This window comes from Lingula anatina, chromosome 3 (genome assembly GCF_051362555.1).
Source record: "Lingula anatina isolate TDL-2025a chromosome 3, LinAna3.0, whole genome shotgun sequence".
NCBI classification, from domain to species: Eukaryota; Metazoa; Brachiopoda; class Lingulata; order Lingulida; family Lingulidae; genus Lingula; species Lingula anatina.
The window spans coordinates 1877489-1900365 of record NC_141769.1 but is presented as its reverse complement, the minus strand read 5'-3'; the positions used below and the strand labels follow the sequence as shown (position 1 = coordinate 1900365).

Sequence of the window (22877 nt, the reverse complement as noted above, 5' to 3'; positions counted from 1 at the left end):
AATTCCCTAACATCACTGCATATCTCCCCCTATGCAATTGAAACTAACATTGAGCGCCTAGGTAAATGGTTTCATAATGCATAGAAAACTTCAGTTTAGTTTATGAAATGCGATCAAACTGCAAATGAAATTAAGAATTGAAACTGGGTTGTGTTTGCAAATCGCAAAAGTGGTGCTTCAAATACTTAATTAAGCTTCGTGAATGCATTTTGAGTTCTTGGCACAAAAAGGAAGAATGCGTTTTTTTTTTAACAGATAAAATGAACGAGATAATGCCCTGCAACAAAAGATTTATTGAACAAAACGAAGAACGTTACGTTCTTGACTGACAAGCGATTTCTTTAGAAATGAAGTAATAAGCAACATGACATTCTTAAATATATTCATTTTCATTTTTTGTTTTATGCGCAGCCGCAACTTTCACACGCCTCGCTTAAAAACCTCGTCTCTTTAGAAAGGGCCAGTCCAGTTCAAACTACTGGCTCTGGTGGTGTACGGTGGCTTTTACTCCCAAGGCCTTGGTTTGCAGGCCCGAATTCAAAAATTTCACTCACACTTCGTTTCGAGTCCAGTCAATTAAAAACACATAATAAATTAACATTTTTACAAGTTGTTTTCAACATTTCAATAGCAGATAATACTACCTCTGGCGCTATGTGAATGCCATTTTTCAGAGTTTTGCACACACATGCTGTGCAACCGTACCACACTTTGTGCTACTTAATTAAAGGGCACTTTTACCTTGTTCTATACACAAAACCCTACAATTTTGAGCGAGTCTTGTGAGTATTTCACGCTTCAGTATTGGCTTTACAGCAGGATTGCATCGCTGTCCTTTATTTTTCGCTTCTAAAGAACATTATTCATAGATACATCATTTAAACTAGTCACCACTTCGATCTTTGCAAGTACTTACCTACCGCACTTGTGCGGTTAAATTTTGTAAAAAGACATGCTACAGAATATCTACATATAATAAGCTTGAAATAAAGACATACGAGCATTTGTTTTGAACCATTGTAAATTATTCTCTTCAGAAGTGAAATCAATACAAAATGGTAACAAAAAGATAAAACGAATGGTGGATTACAAATAACGGTTTTACGTAAAAGAAACCAAGGACTCATTACACCGTCTGTCGTACACCTTACACCAAACGAGCACATCCTCTGGTACAGGAGTCAATGAAGAGTTATTTTCCATATTTAGCAATATTCGTGATTTAATTACTCTTTTAACATACGTGCCTCGCCAAAGAGAACTATATCAATATGAGATCTTGACATATTAGTAAGAAAATAACAGAACCAACTACTTTTCAAATTACCTATATTCTCTATGAAGAAAGGATAAAAGACGCAGTATTGAACAAACAATAATAATAACAAACTAAATAGGATTTCTCAACCAATCTGAAATTAGTGTACCGGTGGTGTACTGGCTCCCTGTGAACAGCAAACATATCAGGTATGGATTTACAGATAAAAAATAACAAAACTGCAGATCAAAAGTAACAGAATTATGGGTCAAAAGTAACAGAATTACAGATCGAAATTTAAGTTCACATTCCTCCAGGTGTACATGTCTCTTGGCACATTTATTGTCTGCTAGATTATTACTGTAAAACTTAGTAGGACTACTTAGAGCACCACTCTATGATGACATCACAGGCTCACCAGAACTGCACCAACACTGCTCCATTTTGTCATGTCATGCCTTTAACACCAGAAAAACGGCTGTGGATTTTTTACTCAACTTTTTCATGTAACAAACAGGCAGTATAGGTGGAATGTGAAAACTGTCTTAATCTAAGCTGACTCCTATTCCAGACTCATATCAGAATATTATATACTGTATATATACTGTATATAACAAATTGAACACATTTAAGAAGTAATCCACCCATGTACTCTGGGACTTTGTAATATGGTTCATCATTTGAATAAATGCCATCAAATGTAATTATAATATTACAAGGGTATTCAAATAGAAATCCTGGATATATGAGAACATGAATATAGAGACAGTTCTCTATTATGTCACCACCCAGTTAATGAAACCAATATTTTATGGACCTTTAAGATCTTACAACCTTAAACAGATGAGGTGATATTATGACCCATACAGTAACATATATCTTCTCAATATACACATCCTGCTGAGAGGCAGTTGAAACAATATTATATAATATAATAATAGTTTGTGTCTGTAATTGTTCATTGTTTCCTTGTACAAGGCCAATCCAATCCCCCGCAAGCCCATGATACAATCAAGTACAAAACAATCTGAAAAATAATGTATTAAGTCAATAAAAAAGAAAAAACACATCCACAATTAAGTGGATGCAAACCATGAAATATATTCCAAACTAAGATATTTTTAAAGATAGCGTCTGTTACTATATGTGGTAAAATATTTGATAGCAAACAAAACACTTACTTTCAAAATAACCAGAAAAAGAGTGTAGCTGTGGGAGGTTTAATGTTACTGGCCAAGTTAACAAAAATTAATGTGGAAAAATATTCCAAAATCATAAACATAAAACACTGAACATTACCAAAATAAGTTAAGGCAAAATGTGTAACTTACAATAGCTATCACTGCAACAACAATTGTAATCTTTACGTTCTTCCACCACAGTGACCTTGCAAGATTCTGACTAGATTTTCTAAACTGAACAGACTGGAAGTAAAAACAAAAGATTAAAAAACTAGCAAAGTTACCCTCTTTTAAACTTTTTGTTTAAGCTTTTTTTTTTTACAAATCTTAATCTTAATCAAATGACATTCAGAAAAAATCTATTGTAGAGTAACTGTGTTAAGTTGTTTGAATTACCCTCTTCAACAGTTTCTTTATGATGTGGTAAAGGTGTACTGTGAATTTCACACCAAACCCATTCTCATTCACCCGATACACACAAAAGGGATACCTAACAGCTCTCCTTTTGCCAAGAACTTTTCAAATAATTAAAAGTTTAATTCTTTCTTCCGAATACCATACATTAAATATCTGTAATACTAGCAACCTAAGTTGAAGTTGGTGCAATTACCTTACATAGAAACTAAAGTCCTCCGTTTTATCTACAAGCAATTCCAACCTTTCTCCTTGTAATACCATACTTACATGGAAACTGAAGTCCTCTGTTTTATCTACAAGCAATTCCAACCTCTTTCCTTGTAATACCATACTTACATGGGAACTTACGTCCTCTGTTTTATCTACAAGCAGTTCCAGCCTCTTTCCTTGTAATACCATACTTACATGGGGACCTAAATGCTCTGTTTTATCTACAAGCAATACCAACCTCTTTCCTTGTAATACCATACTTACATGGGAACTTAAGTCCTCTGTTTTATCTACAAGCAGTTCCAGCCTCTCTCCTCGTGAAACCATACTATCTGAAAACAATACATACTTATCAAATATAAGTAGATTTGGAACAAGACATCCATTTAACCTTCTATCCCAAACTTTCAACAATTATACAGTAACTGTTGCTGTTGAATGATAGCCAGCAATTTTACAGGGACATGGAGCATGGGTGTGTCTTTTCTGGAAAAGTGGGCCTTTTCACTACTAAAAAGTACATATGTATTGATTATAATACAATAATAATGTTTATTTATTTACAACCAAAAGTTGGATGGTACATTTAGAATACAAACAAAATGGTAATTGTAAGAAAGACATTGGATATTTAAACATTTTCTAAAATATAATTTCAAGAACTGCATAAGAATTAACATTTGTAAAATTTGTTAAAATCATATAATTACTTTCAAAATATTGGTATAGAACCTGCTACATCAATTTTGGATTCAGAGTAGACTATTTTCCAGCCAAAAGGGTGGTTCTTTCTAACTTTTCACCCATCCCATCTTGGGGCCTGTGAAGTTGTAAAAAAATACCTATATTCTTGACCATAATTCCCTTGAGCTCATCCACTTGACCTTGAACTTTTGCTACTTTGTCTACATTTGCTTCCTCATCCTGGTACCCAGATGCTGAGGCACCTGCTTGCCTGTTCTCACTGTAGTGTTTCTGAAAATATGTCAAAATATGGTAACAGAAAACAGAAAATACTTTAAAGAGGATTTTTCTAGACACTATTGCAACAAAAAAAGTACAAGACTGTTACTTCAGCTCCTGCTTCAGCAACATGAACAGACACAGGCTATGTTGATATCAGATGTCTCCTTCAAAAAGAACTGTGGCTTTTCCGGTGATTTTTGACTGACGGTTTTCCCTATGTCTGCTACAAGATGTATTTATAAAGTTTTTTAACAGTAACTAACTAATGGAAAAGCTGCAGATGACATTGGACAGCACTGAGAAATTATTCAAAACAAGCATTTGAAGAATTCCTCAATTCATTTATAATTTGTTTTGATGGAGATTTCCATGCCAAATACCTGACTTACCATAAGGACAGCTAATACTAAAAGACTCACTGTTGACTTGCCATAAGGACAGCTTATGCTGAAAGACTCACCATTGACTTACCATAAGGGCAACTAATACTGAAAGACTCACTGTTGACTGACCATAAGGGCAGCTAATACTGGAAGACTCACTGTTCACTGACCATAAGGGCAGCTAATACTGGAAAACTCACTATTGACTGACCATAAGGGCAGCTAATACTGGAAAACTCACTACTGACTGACCATAAGGGCAGCTAATATTGGAAGACTCACTGTTGACTTACCATAAGGGCAGCTAATACTGGAAAACTCACTATTGACTGACCATAAGGGCAGCTAATACTGGAAGACTCACTGTTGACTTACCATAAGGGCAGTTAATACTGAAAGACTCACTGTTGACTTACCATAAGGGCAGTTAATACTGAAAGACTCACTGTTGACTTACCATAAGGGCAGCTAAAACCCTGGAAAATTCACTGTTCATTGCGTATGGCAGAGCTGTCTGTGAGCGCGTGCCATACTGAGTCTGGAATCTGAAATATAAGATAATATGTTGCATTTCTCAGGGAACTTCACATACATAAAATCTACATCTCATGTCACAACATTTGTTGCTTTGCCTAATAACGTCACATTTGGCAAAACACTTTAACAACCTACTGCAGTGCTTTTGATATATTCATTTCACTATTTGTAAATTCTGAACTCTCAAACAGACTACTTGCTAAAGAAATTCTTAGCAATACTTGTCTACTATGTATTTCTATCAATATTCTTTTTTCACATTTAAACAACATTCTCCTAGCTGACTGATCAGATAAAAGAATCCTAAACTACTGTTTGAATCTGAAAGTTCTTGCAGCATGTTGTCAAGGGGTACATACTTCCTCTTGATGTCATTCAAAAATAAAAAAGCTCTGCTTCTGTCAAAATCCTAAAAATGTGAAAAATCTTAAATTTAATATTTTTTAAAGGGAAAGGGAGCAGAAATAAAGAAAGTCTGGCTTGTCAATGTGTCATAATATTATTGTTCAATAATAAGTCAAAAAATTGTAAAATTATGCCTATTCCATTAGGAATTTGATATTATTCACAGCATCAATTACCAGTGACATAGTGCAATATTAATACAAAACATTCATGTCTAGGGTATTTCTACTACTGTTGACTTCAGCCAAATAAACGGTTTTCCAACTTTTGGCGTAACATAATAATAACGTCTTATTTATTTTCAACCATAGTAAAAAACTGTTGTCTTTTAAAGTAAATGTCTTATCATTTAAAGATGAAATTGCCCTGGCATTAACACCTGTCACTTTCTTCAGTTGTTAAGTTTTTGACTTTATGACTCAACTGATGAACTTCTATTATCATGGTATCTATAACCTATAACATGGTATCTATGTTTTAGTATACTCACATCATCTGTTATACAAAGATAGATTATTCTGTCTTCTGATACATAGTGGAAAAGGTAGCTGAAACGGAAGAAAACAAAAATGACAGCAGTTCAGATTAAAACAGTAAATTTTACATAAATTAAAAAGCAGACAGAACATGGGATTTTCCAAAGCATAAAATAGCTTCAAAATAAGAAATATCATTTGAGTCATAATGACCATATAATAATTTCAATTTCAAGAAACAGAATGAGAACATGTTGTTTTAATAACAGCTGTCAGCTCTTTTATACAACTGAAACTTTCAAGAAATATTTTATTACTTCACTATTATAATTAAAGTCATAAACTGAATACCATAAAAAAAACAAAGATTTTCATGAGATGGAATTCATTTGAGGATAATTTGAAGACTTACCTGCCATGTGAGTATGTAAGCTTGGCATTTTCTGGGGAAATTTTGCTCAGAATTTGATCTGTGACTTCAGTGAAGTTTCCAGCACATCCTGCATATTTGGCCAGCACTGTATTTCCCCTCGCAACAACAGCAAACAGGAGAGGCATCTTGCAGTAAAATTGGCCTTTATGTCTCTTTTCTATACATACAACCTGAAAAGTTTTCAAACAGATCCACTGCCGTCATCATTTCTATGGCAGACTTTCATGTACCAAAACTTAAGTGAACTGTAAATTAGGAAATACTTTCCATGTGTCTATATTATGCCTTAATAATCCAAAGCATTTTAAATGTTTTGCATTAGCACACTACAAATCAATATCTTACAAATATGCCAATGTGCACAGGTCATAGCCACGCTCGGCTGTCACCTTGATTGGATAGTAAACGGTTGTCGTAAAATCGCTAAATGATATTAAAACCGGGTTCATAAACTTGAAAACCACCAAGGACAACCTTGGACTGCCATATTAATCCAATACAATGCAAAAATAAACTATAACAAGTGGTTAAAGCCTTCAAACCGAATGTCGTTAAGTCCCCATATACCTCCATAGAGACAATAAAATAGAGTAAGTTTGTGAAACAAGAATCCACCAACTTAAACATAATAATCGAAATAAAATACTGACGGGCATCGGAGCGGCCTAAAACTTGGCACGCTTACCGCAAATACTGCAGGCTACATCATCCCCTCGCTCGTTTGTAAATTCCGTGCATGGCATATGCACAATCAAACCGTAAATCAAAATTCCACCTCTGATGTTTATTTCGGTCCTCTCCACAATCCAATTCAGGAAATGACGTAACCGCAGAGGTCGTATTGTCCAATGGCATGGCTTCTTTTTCTTAATTGGAGGTTAGAGTGGACCGAAATAAACATCAGAGGTGGAATGCCCTGCAGTATTTCATTTCCATTATTATGTTTAAGTTGGTGGATTCTTGTTTCACAAGCTAACTCTATTTTATTGTCTCTATGGAGGTATATGGGGACTTTACGACATTCGGTTTGAAGACTTTAACCACTTGTTATAGTTTATTTTTGCATTGTATTGGATTAATGTGGCAGTCCAAGGTTGTCCTTGGTGGTTTTCAAGTTTATGAACCCGGTTTTAATATCATTTAGCGATTTTACGACAACCGTTTACTATCCAATCAAGGTGACAGCCGAGCGTGGTCATAGCCATCCAATGTTAAACGAGCTACAGCACAATATGCTGAACAATTGCTGTACTATAACAAAAACTGAGCAACCCCGCAAGTCATGTGCACGATGAAATAGCTGTTCTTTGCTTGGGTTTTCAGACCACTTCAGATATATAAGATTTGTGGTGCACATTAATCTTGCGTCAAATTCATTCACAGTCATAATGACAAAGTTTCTACTGGGACATTTATCATTATAATTTAGCTCCAAATCTTATTTTGTGGTTCAATTACAAGGCTTAGACTGTATGTGTATGTGACTTACACTTAACTTCAGTCCTTGACTTTCCCGTCTTAACTGGTACTATGAAGCACCCACGGCAGTTCTTAAGAGTACCAAAAAACTGAGTAAAGTTTGTGTTCACAGGGTCTTCCTTCCTTCTGCGCTCTCTGTCTTGTTTTCTTCTGACGTCATCATCACATGAGTTTGTAGCAGTAGCCGCGCGTAAATATATAAATATTTGATTCTAATTTATTTTTTCCGACATGGTTTACAGCAATATATTTATTAGAATTATAGTAAATTTATGTAAATTTCGATAAAGAATTTGTTAGTACTTGTCTTATTTTATTGCATAGTGCAACAATATTTTCACATTTCTGATAAGGATCAAATTTATGGTGTGTGTCATTGAAGGTCAAGGTGAGAGAAGGCATGGAAGTTGGTCGACTGGAAGTTGTAAGTATCAAACACAAATTGTGCGTGAATGTATGTAAAAATTAATTAAGCTTATTCAGTCTGAAATCATTTTATGCAAGGAGCTGAAATTGGTAATGTGTGGGTCTGAGGATTTTTGAGATAATAATAATAATCTGGTACATATGTAGGATTTCTTTAAAATCAGGATCGACAACCTGCTGATTCTTCAAAATATTACAGTTTGCAATGCTCATATATTTGTGGAGAATTTAAATTTATTTATTAATTTTTTTATTTAAGGTGGAGCCAGAGAACCCAGAGGATGAAACCTGCAGGACATTTGTGATGCACAATGAAGACCATACTTTGGGAAATTCACTCAGATATATCATAATGAAGAAGTAAGTTTAACCTGTGTCACTGACTGTCAGTGGTTTTATGTAGAAGAAAGATGCATTATTTACCCTAGACCTCTTTGGTATCATACAGATAAATAAATTTTACTGTTAGTGTTATCCTTTATACTTATATAATGTTTACATGTTATGGTATGCAGGCTAACTTTCAAACATAAGATCATGGCAGGAAAACTAGAAAGCTTGTGTATGTTGCCTTGCAGCTTTTATTTTTTACGGTACTTTGAAACCCAATTTTTTTATCCTTAAACTATTATTATTTATGATTTTAAACCATTTCTTTATATCCAGCCCAGAAGTTCAGTTTTGTGGGTACAGTGTTCCCCATCCATCAGAAAGCAAGATAAATTTACGAATACAGACAAATGGTATGTAGGATTCCTTAAATATTAACAAAAAACATTTGATTTTCACAAAAGTTAATTATTATCATATTTCCATATGTAAACCATTGTGGAGATTTAGAAACATTTTTTTTAATATTTGACATATGTAATTCCAATTGTTATTATTTCTGGGTACAGTTATTATATAACAGTTTATGTGAGTAATAAAACAGCCATTTTTCATTACCCTGCATGAACTGTACTCAGCAAACTCCTAGACTTGGTCCATCACTTTTTCACACCAGGTTTGTCAATTCTCATTGCAGGGCCACCTGCTGTAGATGTCTTACGAAGAGGACTCGTGGAGTTGACCGCAGTGTGTGAACATGTCCTGACAACATTTGAGGTGACACTTCTACATTGCTTGCCATACATCCTATGCTCAAACTCTTAATTATTGTTAATCTAATAACTTAAAAGTTTTTGTCAGTTTTTTCTTTTTATTTCAGTGCTTACTATTGCTAATATATTGTAATTTTTAGAGGAATTCAAGATATCTAACATGTAACATTGAAATTATTTAGCATCATTGATAATTGATTCACTGTCTTCGTAAGGCATGATTTTCTTAAATGAATTTGACAATGTATTATTAAATAAATCATTTTCAAATTTGCAAATGAATCTCTAGATAAAAATTTCGACATAATGATACTCTTTTTGTGCCTCTGAATCTCAAGATACATTTTTTCTTTCAGACAACAGTGAACAACTTCAAGAGAGAACAAGGCAGTGGGGAGCCTATGGACACAAGTTGATGTGCAGTCTAAGGAGGAAGACTATGGACAGTAAAATTGCAGACTGTCATATAAGACATTTTGCTAGTCTTTGAAGTTTTCTTTGAAATAGTCTGTCTAAATATTTGAACAGAGGGTTCTCAGTAACAGTTCAGTACAGAGTTGCTATCTGTGGAAGTTAGAGAAGCCATTCCTTTGCAAATAGTGCATTGTGAGACATTGACTCCTTAAACCTGTGCACTATGCATCTGCTTGGAATTTCATCTCATTTGTTACGGTGATAAGACTGGCACATAGAATTGGAGACTTTGACTGCAGGCCACAAACAATTGTAATACTACATTTATGACTGAATAGTGAACAAGATTCTTCCACAATAACCTCAGTTTAAAAACAGATATTTTCTTAGACTTCTGTTGTAGCTTAGTAGGTGTATATTGAGGCATAAAGAATTTGACACTATCATATGACATTTCTCGTTTAAATGACAGGTCATGTGTTCTTTTGTATACAATATTTTTTCATGTTTTCGTTCATGAATGTTTGGGAATTTTGGTAATTATAGATACTCGGTATACAGTAATGGGGAGTAAAGCAGAAGGCAATTAGAAAGGAGTAGGAGATGTTTTTTTTTTTTTTTTTTTTAATTTCAAACCTTCCAATATTAACAAGCATCAATACTTAACGTAACATGGATGTTAAATATCTTATATGATGGAAGGCCAATATGTTGTTTTGTAGGTTTTTCGTGCATAAATTTTTCATTAATTTTCAGTTAAGTAGAAGTTGAGTGCTGGACACTTTTTTACTGTTCATCAAGATTCAAGACCAAAAAAATTTAGATCATTCATGAACTTAGCCTATGTTATGAATACTTGAGAAACCAATAAACACATCTGAATGATGTACAGTTGCAAACTTGACCTCTGGTTGCCATTTTCAAAAGCTTTTTAAAACTCGGTTAAGGCAATTATTCATTCAAAAAAATCAACAATATTAAAATCTGTGATTACTGATAATAATTTTATTTATACACTAGATTCTGCTGCCCACAACCAAGCAATACATACATTGCACATGTACTGCTGCTTCATACGATGAAAGCTACAGCTACATATCAAAGAAAAAACTTACAACATTGTTATCAGCAGCATAATTCTTACAATCTTCACAAGTAAGAACAAAAGAATGCCAGATACAATCTATAGTCAGCTCTAGAACCTATCAAATTCAGTCCACGAACTTTCAGTACTTTGCTGAAGTATTTTTTTTACTTGAAATCTGAAAGTCATAACATCACCATAGTTTTTAACCAACAGAAAGACCATGCTCCTAAATAGATATGTATATTAACTACAAACTGAGTACTAGTGCCAATGGAACCATACTGACAAGAAAATGTTGAATTCCAAGAGGTGCATTTCAGCTGTGTATGAATTCTCCTTCATAGTATTAGCGGAATGGCTGTGGCTTGGCAGAAGCAGAGAAGACACACGCCCTTCCTAAAACGTCACCCCCAATATTGGAAGGTGGTTAAGCCAGCCACTTTTCCACCCCTAGCTACCCTTGGTGGTGATACATAATATGAACAATATTACATACAAGATCATGCACTTTCTTCACCAAGATTTAAGGCTATAGTATTGTAAAAACACAGACTTGAAAACAGGTCAGTCACATGTCACATGATTTACAACAAACAGTTGAAGTGGAGACCTATGAAAACTCAGAAAACAAGACTACAGCAGCCTCATACAGATACAGGAATAAGGAGTTACATAATTACATTGATTGCACTAATTACAGCATATTTCACATTTAACAGAAGGACAATGAGAAACTGACTGAGACATCATCTGAGAAATATTTACAATATTTTCATGTTATGATGCATCTCTGGTTTGATGTCATATACTAGAGACAGCAGTCTTTGTAAACATTGCTCTCTTTGTTTTTGCACGTTGCGGTTGATTTCTTCTATTTTCAGGCGAGTATTTTGATCTATTTTAGCCTCTGTGTCTCCTTTTGATCCTAGCACCTGTAAAGAGAAAATATAATGTGGTGACACCTGTAAAGAGAAAATATAATGTGGTGACGCCTGCAAATATTTACTGTCAAACAACCACAATTAAAAATGGGTGGGATTTTCACCAAACTCCATCAAATGCTTGCAATATTTAAAAACCACTTACATGAATAAATTATTACTAACAATGTCATACTGATTAGTTACTTTGATAAACTATACTATTACTACTAAACTGTAATTGAACAAAATATTTGTAAAGAAAAAAATCCAGTATTTATGTAGTAATACCATGGCCAAAATTTTCCTATCCATATATCCTGAACAGGTCCTTTTACGTAAACAGATTCAGGTTCAGAAAAGGTTGTGAACACTATATTGTACTGCCAGCCTCTGCTGTCTACATATACAAACCTTTGCTTCATATTCTTTATACTGTTTCTCTCTCTCCTGTCTGTATGCGTCCACCTCTGCCTGGGCTTCTTCTTTGGCTTGCTTCAAACGCTTGGCTTTACCTGATTGTTTATAAAAATATACATCATTTTGGAGTGGGGTGGGTTCTTTTTTGGCCTTAATGGTTAAACATTATTCTTATTTATAACAAACTGGGGAAACTATCGGACAAAATCTCACAATCCCAAGTCCCAAGAACGCTGAAAAAGCGTAGACAATCTTGGGAGTAGAAAGTTGAATGTCGATGACATGACAGCAAAGCCAAGGGGATTGTCTTTCACTCACTGTGAAAATTTAGGACTGTAGTTCCCACATTTAATCCCTAAACATAATTACAAGTTAGAGAAATGTGCCACTTACGTTTTCTGGCTTCTGCCACCTTCTCGGCGGCGCGTTTTTCAGCGACTAAAAGCTGCTGTATTCCTGTCGACTGACTCGCCATTTTCATCAGATGTCGATCATGTGACGGTCAAGGTCATAAGGAAGGTCATGTGAAATGTTTTTTTTGTGCGTATTTGCTTTTCGTGTGGAAGCGTGATTTTATGGAAGGTATTTTTCACATTTATGTTTTGTAACTCAAAATTTTCTTTTAATGCGCTTGATTTTATAAAATATACATAAAATGTGCTATCCAAGCGCCATCTTTTGACCTAAAAGAAAACTAATAATATTTATACAAAATACAAAATGCTTTAAAATATCCTCTTCGGTCAAACATGTACGCACATTACAATTTTTTTCTGGTGAAAAAATATGAACAGATAGAATTTGGGAAAGCAATATTTTGTTCCCTGATTCGGACGCTCCACCAGTTCGGGCTTTCTTTTTGTGCAACCCCAATCAACCAAAACTATGACGTATTTCTCAGGGAGCTGTCTGCAAGGAAGGGAGCCCGACCTCACCCAATAAGAAACTTAAATTTCCACCGATCTCCTTCTTCCAATGGTAACATATTTTTTTACATATAGCAGAGACCAACATTGAGCCCTACTAGATATGCACGTCGATCGCACCTGAACTTCGTGAGTGACTTACACTCAAGTTTTAAGTTGAGAAATTTAATCCCCAGGTTCAGTTTATATGAGAGAATTCCCAAACCATAATTTATCGCACAGCCTCCCAGCAGCATGGTGAAGAAGGTGACTATAGACCCAAAGCGGGTAACCTGGGCGTTGGAGGATATGGATAAACTGAAGAGATATATCTGCCTGGGCTCGGAAACTCCAACTGCCAGAGTTGCCGAAGATCACGAGAAAGATCACTGCGAAAACGTCATTCAGATGGTCAAGACGAGCAGCCAAGGTCCTCAAGTGGTGGACCTCCTGAAAGAGTACAGCGTCAAGGGTTACGTTGCATGTCAGAAACCCTTGATCCGGTGCCTCGCAATTTGTGTCAACATTGGAGATGGAGAGACCAAGAAGGCGGCATTGAAGGCTATGCCAGAAATCTGCAGGATACCAACGGACCTGTTCCTGTTTGTTCAGTACTGTGTTCAAGGACTGGGGCAGCCTAAAGTGAAAAATGAAAATGGTTCGTGGGGTCGGGCAATGCGTACCGCAGTAAGCCAGTGGTATTTGACAAAAGAGCCCAAGAATTTGGCCTACTTGATGACCAAGTATCGCAAGCGTTATGGATGGTCCCATGTCAATCTGTTTAATCTGACACATCCAAAACCAACAAATGAAGGTACCAGATACGTTACTTATTACCCTCAAATAGTGAGAAAGACAGGCAAAATGGCTTTAAAGGTCTGCTATTTTAAGTCTGTCTTTAGTTGGTGGATGTTGAAACTGGTTTAATAATTAATATATCATATAATAATTATAGGAAAATATTTTTTTTTAATTTCAATATCATTTCAGTCAAATTATCCTTAGCTTTTGCTGTATATTGTAAATCCTAAATGAGGTAAGAGCACCTTGAATACTGATGTTCATTTGTCCAACTCTAATTGAAAAATCCAAGAAAATAACTTCATTTTTGGTTCCAGCCATGGCTGCAATCTTCACATATGAAATGAAGGGCCTGGAAGCCATGACCAGTAAGCTAAAAGATAAGAACTTATCTGATGATGTGAAGGACTTAGTGGCATACTTAAAGGCCGTCCATGAGGTGAAGCACAGCACGGACATTCACCTCATCACTACCTACATAGAGGAACATAGCCTTGTCTGGGAACATGTGCCCTCCAATACTTTGAAGCTCAAGGAAGTGAGTATATCTTAGTTATTCAAGGGACTTTTTTTTCATATGTATTGTTGGTGAAACTGTCCATGTACCAATACAAAGAGCTAGTGGTTATCTTTTTACAATTACTAAGAAAATTAAGTCCCATGATAGGACTCCTACAGACCCATTCTATTTTATCAATAGTGAATACACCAAGTATTCCTCATTAGAATGTACCTTTTACAATATGTCCTAATGCCCAGGATTCCAATCTGTATCATTGATCAGGTATGGCAGGCGTTACTCCCTAAGATGCCTACCACGGCCATGCTGCGGAACTTATTTAGACTGGCTGCCCTGGGACTGCTGCAGCCTGGCAGTACAGGGAGCACAGTGGTCATTGAGAGACTCAGAAATGAGAGCAAGTTAAGAGAAGCAAGGTAGGTTCAGTAATCCTTATACCAGCTTAGGTCTAGAGTTAACTGCCAGAAAAGGTATAGATAAAGTACGAGGCGCTGAGCTTTATGAGAAATAGAGCAGATAATTGGTGAGGCGAAGCCTGTGCAATGGTGCGTGGAACGCGTTCGTGGATGACATGACTTTAGGAGAGTGCTTTAAGTTAAATGAAAATCAACTTGTCATTAGAGATGTGATTGTAATGTGATTGTATTGTGGGGATTTCCTGATATTAGACATTTTTTTTTTAATTATCCAATTACATCCTTGCTGGTGTTTACTATTATGGAAATGTCCAGCAATTTCAAAAAATTTTATTTCTATCCTCTTACTAGTATATCTATGGCATTATTATTTTATCAGTAATGATTTAGAAGTGTGAAAAATATTCCACTGATTTATTGGATGACACTTGGATGAATACAAAACTGTTTAGTTTGAAACTCTCTGCTATTCCTTACATAAAATGTGATTAAAACTATCGAAAAGTTCTCTGTGATTGTAAGGCAGGCTTATGTAACCAATGTTCAATACACGAGAAATGTGTATTTCTAAATCAAATCCTGAATGTTTACTATTCTTTATGACATTCATACTAGTAATTGTACATATTTTCTAGTTTAAATTACTTCTCTTAAATTTACCTTTTTGGCTTACCGAGTACTTAAATTGCATTTTTTTTTTAATTTGTTATTGTTTTTCCTCTAGAATCCATCCATTTAACCTGCTGGTGACTCAGAAGGCATATAACAAGGGTAAGACATCAGGCAAACCAGCCCGGCCATTCACTGGGAAGGGCAAGGGAAAACCTAAAGAAAAACAAGGCAAAGAGTGGACTCCAAATAGTGATATTGTCAAAGCTTTGGATGAGGCTTTTTACACCTCATTTAAGGTAAGCTAAAATCTGGAATCTACTGATAGGCTGTGTTTTTCTCTTCAAACTTTGGATGCTTAAACATTTCATCATTTTTTTTTTCAAGTTTTTTTTTTTCTTAGATGCTCGTACATTTCTTAGGCTTTGTCATTTTGATTCAGATAAGCTTCATCTTTGAAATATGGACTACTGAAGCTGAAAAGAGATTCCTTTTTTGAATGAATTCAGTAAAATTGTGACATAAAATTGATAGTATTAACTATAAGACACATGGTTACTTCTTTTAAAGAATAAAATGATTGTTCTAGTATCTAGTATTGAATATACTCATTCAGCAAAATTGAAGGGGGCAACTTTATGGTTTTATCATCATTTTCACATTCAATGCCCCAAACATGACTCATATTTTAGTGTCTTAAACCAACCAAGAAGAGCTACCTCATGGCAGTAGATGTCAGCCAGACAATGCACCGTGGACGCGTCAACGGAACCAAAGAACTCTGCGCCATTGAGGCAGCGGCTGCCATGGCTATGGTGATTGCTAGATCAGAAGAGAAGTTCGAATTTGTAGCTTTCGCAAAGAACCACCCAGATGGCTTGAGTCCTGTAGAGCTGAGAAGCGACAGCTCATGGGAAGATTTAATGTTGAATCTGAAAGTCCAGGAGGTGAGTATAATTAATGGTAAAAAATAATGGCCAATTTTTGGCAGATGTTATATTCGCTACAGTGCATTCTGTTCTGATAGCTCTGATTATTTTGCCCCCCCCCCCCCTCCTCAAAGAAAGGGAGATATTGCCACCACTAAAATAGAAGGAATGAAATTTAGTTTCCTTTCAAAGTGTTTCCTCACCTTAGTATTCATATGGTATGTGTAGAATATATACTTCATGAGATGAATGCAATTTGTACCAAATGTTCACAAGCAAGAGGTGTTCCTAAGTAAGACAAATTGAAGTCGATGTAAATCATATAAATTAGAACATGATGACAAAAGTAGTATTACATGATCATGTAGTATTTGTAGAGAAAACAGTGACATGGAGGAGTATATTTGGTAGTAGAAACGGTGAATTCTTTCAGGGTAAAACTGACTGTGCTCTACCCATGCTCTGGGCCAAGAAACACCAGAAACCATACGATGTCTTCATGGTGTTCACTGACAGCGAGACCCTCCCCACTGACGTCCAACCCAAAGATGCACTGGCAGAGTACAGGGCTGAAGTCAAAGGGGGAGAGGAAGCAAGGTGAGTGATTGAAAATATTAACTGATTCAGATTCTTTATACACCTTCCCGCATAAGGTATACTTTTGAGTCATGGACTTCAAAAATCTACCTACATTGTTACACATATAAATAAGCAGCACATTTACATAAAAAAATGTTTGCACACTTTTGTAGTGTCATATGGGAATATTCATAGATATTCTGCTCTAAGTCTGGCATTTATATTGCTTTTGAAGTGCTTGGGTAATCACAAAGTTAGTGCTAAATAGTTTGAGGAGTATATGATTTATTCATAAGAAACGGCTGATTAATTTAATTCTACATAGGATTTTTGCTCGGAGTTTCAAAAGCCTAAAAGTTAATGCCTGCATGACATTTTGCGTAGGTTGGTGGTTTGTGCAATGAACAGCCAGGGGTTCACTATAGCTGATCCCAATGATGCCAGGATGCTGGATGTGGTGGGCTTTGCCCCAGATACACCAGAGAAGATCCACCAGTTTGTGCTGGATTTTAACCCGGATTTCCAGCCAGCAATGCAAGAAGATCCCTGATGAAAACGAGGCTTGGTTGCAGAGATCAGGCTTTGAGGAACAGTTCTTCTTGTGCTGGAAGTATGGGAGTTTGCTTCAAGTTCACTATTGTGGGTATATTACCCTATATTTAGACCTGACAACCTCATTGTTTGGTCTGTTTGGTGTATTCAAGTTGCTTCTTATATTTATGTCAGAATGACAGGTTTACTGCATTTGAAATGGCAAATCTGAGATTGTGATGAAAAAAAGACCAAGATTAATCTGTGCATAATTTTGATGACCTTGCCTGATCCCTTTCCTCATGTTTCAGCAATAAAAAATTTGCATGAGCTTCCCAACGTATGTCTTGACCTACTAGCTAGAAAAAAGGAAAGAAAAAGAAAGGAAAAAGAACAAAAAAAAATGAAATTTATATTTTAAAACATAACAGTGAATGGTGATTTGTTTCATTCAATTTATTTGCGATTGGTGAATATGAACATGCACTGGTATGAGTTAAAAAAATCTCTATAATGAAGGCTGAATTGTTTTATTGTTATTTATATGTTTCTTTTTAACTGTTCTCAAATCAGACTGCTTATTTATGTACACAAGTTAAGGTTTAGAAGAAATGTCCTGGCTTGGTGGATTTTGGTGCTTAGATATCAGACAGCTGTGAAAAGTTTGAACTGTGAAAAGTTGATCATTATGAAAATCATGATACAAATTCAAGAAATGACTTTATGCAGTGGTATCTACTTCATGGGAATTTTGATACTATTTTATGGTGAATATGCTGTGGCCATTTGATTGCCAGACATAGCACATGGTTTAATAGATCTAATCACTTAACCTTTTTATATGTCTGTTAAATTTTCATTTGCATTCTTTGTACATACATGTCTGTTTGTATGCAGAAGTACTTCTGGTTGAAGTACTGGGTATTAATGGCAATACATTTCCTGGAGTTAATAGACCATAATTATTGAAGCTCTGCTTTATTGAGAGTATTGAAAAGTAAAAGACTTGTCTTGCAAGGATGAGAACTAGAAACTGCTCAAACCTTACTAAGGTTTGAGCAGTTTCTAGTTCTCATCCTTGCAGGCTTACCCATGTTCATCCACAAAATGGTATGTCTTCAATACTCCCTTGGAGTCTGATTTGTATTTTAACAGTAATGGTAGAATGAATACGTCCTTTAGTATTCCTATTTTCATTTTCACGACCTGTGATGCAGCAAAGCAGTGTAAATTCTGGTTGAAGATCGTATCTTCTACTGACATTTTGAAAACCGAGGCCATTTCTGCAGTGAGTTCTGTTATGTCCAGGTCTTGTGACAGGAAAGTGTAAATAAGAGTGCTAGAGTACAACTGTTAGCACTTCACTGGTCATCAGGTTGTCAGATTTTTTTTTTCTTCTGAAAACCACTGTACAGCACGGTCATACTGGCAACCATGTATATCAACATGTCAAAAAAACTTGTTGTTCTGAAGTCATTTGCTTTATTTTGATATGCTTTTTTTTAAGTTTATAGAATTACAAATGTGGGATATTTAAGAAGTTCCAATGCTGGACCAACCAAAAAATTGCAATAATTCCAGAAATTAGCCTCATTTTGAAGAATGAGACGATTTCTCAACTCTCCTCATTCATTTCATGTCATCAGTTATAAGTTTAATTGTCGGGTTTAATTTTCATAAAAGAAGAATGAAAGAAGCGTGTGACTTTCTTTTCGTGTTTTTTTTTTTTTTCTGAGTCTGTACAAAACAAGACCAGAATTGAGACAGTTACTTGTACTCAAAACAATTATGAATCTTATGTGTTAGCTTAACAATCTTTGAATCACATCTAAACCATGCTGATGAATATATTTATGCTCAGAATCAAGATATTTGAAAATAAATATAACTTTCTTTTTTGAAAGAACGATCAATACATTCATATTAGAAATTGTTTTCTAGTTGGAATCTTCTTGTTTAATATATATATGATAAAGTATCCACAACAGATTACTACATTGCAGTTTCAGAACATTACCCTCTTATTAAAATCAAACTTTTTCTGCAGAAGGGTCTTGAATGTGCATCAAGCACAATGTCACAAATTATTTTACAAAATTTTACAATATCTTAGAGATTTTTCATCATTCAGAGTGACTAGCTTTGTTAACACGAGTCTTAGGTGTCACATTAAACTGTAGTAATACCTTTACTTAGGGTTGTCTTTTATTGGTGCTGTGATGCTATCTACCTGCTTTTTGGAACTATTACAAAAGTCATACTTTGTTTTAGAATAAATGCTATGACTGAAAGGTGCTATTTGTTCTTTTTATTCTTTATCATATTTTTCATAAGTAACTTACAATAATCCTTCAACTGCAACATCAAATGAAAGTTCCTATCAAGATGCGCATTAATCACAAAACTGCCCCCCCCCCCCTTCCCCCCTTTCAACAGAAAAAAAAAGAAAGTCGAAGGCAAATGATGAACAACTCAAATTTGCAACTTCCATGGCAACAGCAAATGAAAGTTCCTGTCTAGGTATGCATTTATCTTAAAACTGCCCCCCCCCCCCCCCCCCCCGAAAAAAAGAGGAATCTTTAGGATCAAGAATTTCTTGTACATCAAATGGCACAGGCAAACAATGAACAACTCAAATATGCAACTTTTTTCCCTTCCTCCCAATCACATGTTCATTGCACTCTGTTTGGTTTGTGATTCTGTCCATGCCTTGGCTATTGTCCGCTTCATCTCATCATCCCCGTCCTCGTACATCTGCTTCATCATCTGCATCAGACCCTCGCCAGGATCCTTATCATCTAGTTTTGGCCTGAGATAAAACATGAATTCAAGGTTTTAAAATATCCTATGCTCACATAGTTTCTAACTGTAAGCTGCATCAAGATAATTGGGAAAATAAAAATAGGATGCAGTTTGTGTTTATACAGCAATTGTGGCTAACCAATATGACAATTACTTTCAAAACATTTTCAATGGTTATTATTGGTAATTATGTCAATAAAAACAAAATTTAAATTTAAAAAATCCTAATACAAACAGTTTACATCAGGCACATTTGACAGGGTTTTTATTGTTTTTAATTTTTGAATTGTGAAAGATAAGTAGCTTTGCAGGAAATCAAAACAGAAAAATGACTTTCAATGGGACATTTTCAATCAGGGTATATACCTTTTAAATTAGTAGCAATATTGCTTCTAGTAAGACAAAATCAAAATTGAGCCTTTGATGTTAATGAAAAAATTTTACTCACTTTTTCTTCTCCTTGATCTTGTTTTCTGTCTCGGTGACATAAGCCCATGTTTTCTTTTGTTCTTTCTTCTTCAGCATTACCAAAACCATGTCTGTCTTCACCTACGACAACGTAGAAAACAGCTTCATGACATGATGCATAGAACTTTCAGCAAAATCAAAAATAATAATAATTATAATAATATAGTTAAGATATGACAATCACCAAATAAATGTGTCAAATGAAGTTACAAGTGACCTGTGTTATACAGCCCATAATACAAAGGCCTATGACAAGCACTCAAGTTCTTACTTTATGATAACTCTCTGAAGGAATTATGTCATCAAACAAGTGTCGGATATCCAGAAGGTAGTCCTTGCCTTCCAAGTCTTGTATTCTTATTTTCATAGACCTGAAATGATAAATAAATGTGTATTAGTTGCACAGATATAAAGTCATAGCAAATAGCCCTCATGATGACTAGTTCATCACAGAAATGTAGTATGATGCAAATTCAATTTAAAATGCACTAGTACAATAATATAAATGCAGACAGTCCACTTGTGCAAAAAAAAAAAAACTGACAGCAATTTGACTACAAAACACAAATTACCTCTCTGTAAAGGATGATGTCACATTTTCTGCTGGGTTTTTCTGGACACCATTTGATGTGACATAAATCTTCATAAACTTATCAGACTGGTCCCAGCCTATGGAAAGAAAGTTTTCACACAAAATCATTATTCTACAATGTATCACTAAAAGAGCTGGGACTACTTCTTAAATGACAGCAGCCTTGAATTTTTGAACAAAATTATTCAAACTGAATAAGATGAAATGAGGAAATGTCATTGGGGAAAATACTGCTACCAGTGACAATACTGTCTGCACCATGAAGCAGCTTCCATCATTTGTTCTCTATATATCTAGCTATTAATCCACCAAATTATGTATACTCATGCAACAACTTTTTACTCAAAACTAAATTACAGCTGTAGTTATACTTTACAAAGACAGAGAAATGTGACAATTCATAACAGACTGTTTAACTCATTAATTCCCTTAAGCTTACAACTTGCAGCCATATGGCATTTCTACAGTGAATCTATCTTCTTTTCTCCTACCATATGTAGTGATATCTACAGTACATCTTGTCTTTAGCACTGGCACACTTCCCAGCTTCACTCCTAAACTCTGGGCTCCATTTGCCTGTGACGCTTGGCTCTGCAATACTCTGTCTCTTTCCGTTTCTAAACTTTTTATGCTTGTTGCTAAAATGTCTTTCACTCTTTGTCTTGTAGCATGGTTTTGTAATTGGAGAAGTTCATCTATGTCTACCTGAAGCTGGGAAAAGATTACAAAGTATAACTACTAACAGAACCCGTTTTAGGTAAATTGTGACTTATACTAGCTGTTGGTTACTGGTACAAAGTGTAAATGTTCTTTATCTGATAAAAGACTGACGTTACAATACCAACGTGGTTTATGACAGTGAAAACTGTGAGGGGGTACAAATCATCAGTCAGATGCACTCTTATTGGCATTTTTATACTATTAGTAAAATGCAGGAATGATTTACTAAGTTGTGAAGCTCCCTTTTATAAAATCTCTAATCTTCATGAGTTGCACACCAAAGAAAGGCCAAATAATTTTGCTATTAATGTAAATTCATATCATTTATATAATATACGAAATTAAATTGCTTAGGCTCCCCAAAAAAATCTACTTAATACAGTTGATGAAAAGAGGTGGGTTTAGGTGGGTGTAACTCACCTAAAGTGAAAGTAAATAATGCAGATTGAAACAAAGAAAAAAACTAGACCGAACTAACAACTGCAGATTACAATTACTAGAGGTGATGCCAAAATTGCAATACCACGTATGCTATTACTTCAAATCACGTGTCAGCGCAAAGCCACAAAGTTTGCCTTCCATTATGTTTTGCCAGTCAACAGAGGCAGCCGAGGCCTGGCCAATGCACCGATTTGTAATTTGTAGTACATACCTCGGCAGCTGTCATTTTAGCTTGCTAGGACCAAATGGATACAAACCACTGTAACCAAAGTACAGAACAGAGTTGTATGTGAACAAATATTTGACACCCAAGTGGTCAAACGACTTTTCTAAATAAAAACAAAGCACGTAAAATTTCTCTGAAGGTTCTGGAAATAGAACACATGGGTTTTAAACTGACGTTGGTATTAGGCATGAGATTAGTTTTTAAATATAAATTTAATCAATAT

General features: G+C 35.2%; 5 protein-coding genes across 5 annotated transcripts; 2 read left to right on the top strand and 3 right to left on the bottom strand.

Annotated features, from left to right (window-relative positions):
- Nucleotides 1-273: 273 nt before the first annotated feature.
- LOC106180498 (vesicle-associated membrane protein 7-like) lies at nucleotides 274-7923 on the bottom strand. The gene is made up of 9 exons (XM_087009861.1): nucleotides 7756-7923; nucleotides 6246-6436; nucleotides 5848-5905; nucleotides 5312-5361; nucleotides 4873-4960; nucleotides 3909-4041; nucleotides 3331-3398; nucleotides 2590-2682; nucleotides 274-2285 (listed from the first exon to the last, which is right to left on the bottom strand). The coding sequence occupies exons 2-9, from the start codon at nucleotides 6389-6391 to the stop codon at nucleotides 2217-2219; spliced, it is 705 nt and encodes a 234-aa protein (XP_086865987.1). The 5' UTR covers nucleotides 6392-6436; nucleotides 7756-7923; the 3' UTR covers nucleotides 274-2216.
- An 84-nt stretch (nucleotides 7924-8007) lies between these two features.
- On the top strand, nucleotides 8008-10592 carry LOC106180501 (DNA-directed RNA polymerases I and III subunit RPAC2). Its single transcript, XM_013564498.3, has 5 exons — nucleotides 8008-8169; nucleotides 8431-8531; nucleotides 8838-8914; nucleotides 9199-9278; nucleotides 9631-10592. Exons 1-5 carry the CDS (start codon nucleotides 8146-8148, stop codon nucleotides 9688-9690), a joined length of 342 nt encoding a protein of 113 aa, XP_013419952.2. The 5' UTR covers nucleotides 8008-8145; the 3' UTR covers nucleotides 9691-10592.
- Nucleotides 10593-10673: 81 nt separating this feature from the next.
- On the bottom strand, nucleotides 10674-12686 carry LOC106180499 (V-type proton ATPase subunit G-like). Its single transcript, XM_013564497.3, has 3 exons — nucleotides 12509-12686; nucleotides 12110-12210; nucleotides 10674-11707 (listed from the first exon to the last, which is right to left on the bottom strand). The coding sequence occupies exons 1-3, from the start codon at nucleotides 12594-12596 to the stop codon at nucleotides 11537-11539; spliced, it is 360 nt and encodes a 119-aa protein (XP_013419951.1). The 5' UTR covers nucleotides 12597-12686; the 3' UTR covers nucleotides 10674-11536.
- Nucleotides 12687-12976: 290 nt separating this feature from the next.
- Nucleotides 12977-18245, top strand: LOC106180503 (RNA-binding protein Ro60). The gene is made up of 7 exons (XM_013564500.3): nucleotides 12977-13834; nucleotides 14139-14359; nucleotides 14606-14757; nucleotides 15482-15665; nucleotides 16059-16313; nucleotides 16729-16892; nucleotides 17259-18245. The coding sequence occupies exons 1-7, from the start codon at nucleotides 13276-13278 to the stop codon at nucleotides 17422-17424; spliced, it is 1701 nt and encodes a 566-aa protein (XP_013419954.2). The 5' UTR covers nucleotides 12977-13275; the 3' UTR covers nucleotides 17425-18245.
- A 1708-nt stretch (nucleotides 18246-19953) lies between these two features.
- Nucleotides 19954-22838, bottom strand: LOC106180502 (calcyclin-binding protein). The gene is made up of 6 exons (XM_013564499.2): nucleotides 22640-22838; nucleotides 21759-21978; nucleotides 21248-21344; nucleotides 20947-21046; nucleotides 20656-20756; nucleotides 19954-20214 (listed from the first exon to the last, which is right to left on the bottom strand). The coding sequence occupies exons 1-6, from the start codon at nucleotides 22652-22654 to the stop codon at nucleotides 20070-20072; spliced, it is 678 nt and encodes a 225-aa protein (XP_013419953.2). The 5' UTR covers nucleotides 22655-22838; the 3' UTR covers nucleotides 19954-20069.
- Nucleotides 22839-22877: the final 39 nt, after the last annotated feature.

Bases quoted from the DNA above. Each gene is read 5' to 3' on its own strand.
- LOC106180498 (XM_087009861.1), bottom strand. From the start codon at position 6,391: ATGCCTCTCCTGTTTGCTGTTGTTGCGAGGGGAAATACAGTGCTGGCC. The intron at 4,961-5,311 runs GTATGTACCCCT...CTTATATTTCAG, and splicing joins TTGAATGACATCAAGAGGAA to ATTCCAGACTCAGTATGGCA. The intron at 4,042-4,872 runs GTAAGTCAACAG...ACATATTTTCAG, and splicing joins GGGTTTTAGCTGCCCTTATG to AAACACTACAGTGAGAACAG.
- LOC106180501 (XM_013564498.3), top strand. From the start codon at position 8,146: ATGGAAGTTGGTCGACTGGAAGTT. The intron at 8,170-8,430 runs GTAAGTATCAAA...TTTTTATTTAAG, and splicing joins AAGTTGGTCGACTGGAAGTT to GTGGAGCCAGAGAACCCAGA. The intron at 9,279-9,630 runs GTGACACTTCTA...TTTTTCTTTCAG, and splicing joins ATGTCCTGACAACATTTGAG to ACAACAGTGAACAACTTCAA.
- LOC106180499 (XM_013564497.3), bottom strand. From the start codon at position 12,596: ATGAAAATGGCGAGTCAGTCGACAGGAATACAGCAGCTTTTAGTCGCT. The intron at 12,211-12,508 runs GTAAGTGGCACA...ATAAACAATCAG, and splicing joins GGTGGCAGAAGCCAGAAAAC to GTAAAGCCAAGCGTTTGAAG. The intron at 11,708-12,109 runs GTTTGTATATGT...TTCTCTTTACAG, and splicing joins ATAAAGAATATGAAGCAAAG to GTGCTAGGATCAAAAGGAGA.
- LOC106180503 (XM_013564500.3), top strand. From the start codon at position 13,276: ATGGTGAAGAAGGTGACTATAGACCCAAAGCGGGTAACCTGGGCGTTG. The intron at 14,360-14,605 runs GTGAGTATATCT...ATCATTGATCAG, and splicing joins ATACTTTGAAGCTCAAGGAA to GTATGGCAGGCGTTACTCCC. The intron at 15,666-16,058 runs GTAAGCTAAAAT...CTCATATTTTAG, and splicing joins CTTTTTACACCTCATTTAAG to TGTCTTAAACCAACCAAGAA.
- LOC106180502 (XM_013564499.2), bottom strand. The intron at 21,345-21,758 runs GTAGGAGAAAAG...TTCTTTCCATAG, and splicing joins TGTAGATATCACTACATATG to GCTGGGACCAGTCTGATAAG. The intron at 20,757-20,946 runs GTAAGAACTTGA...ACGTTGTCGTAG, and splicing joins CTTCAGAGAGTTATCATAAA to GTGAAGACAGACATGGTTTT.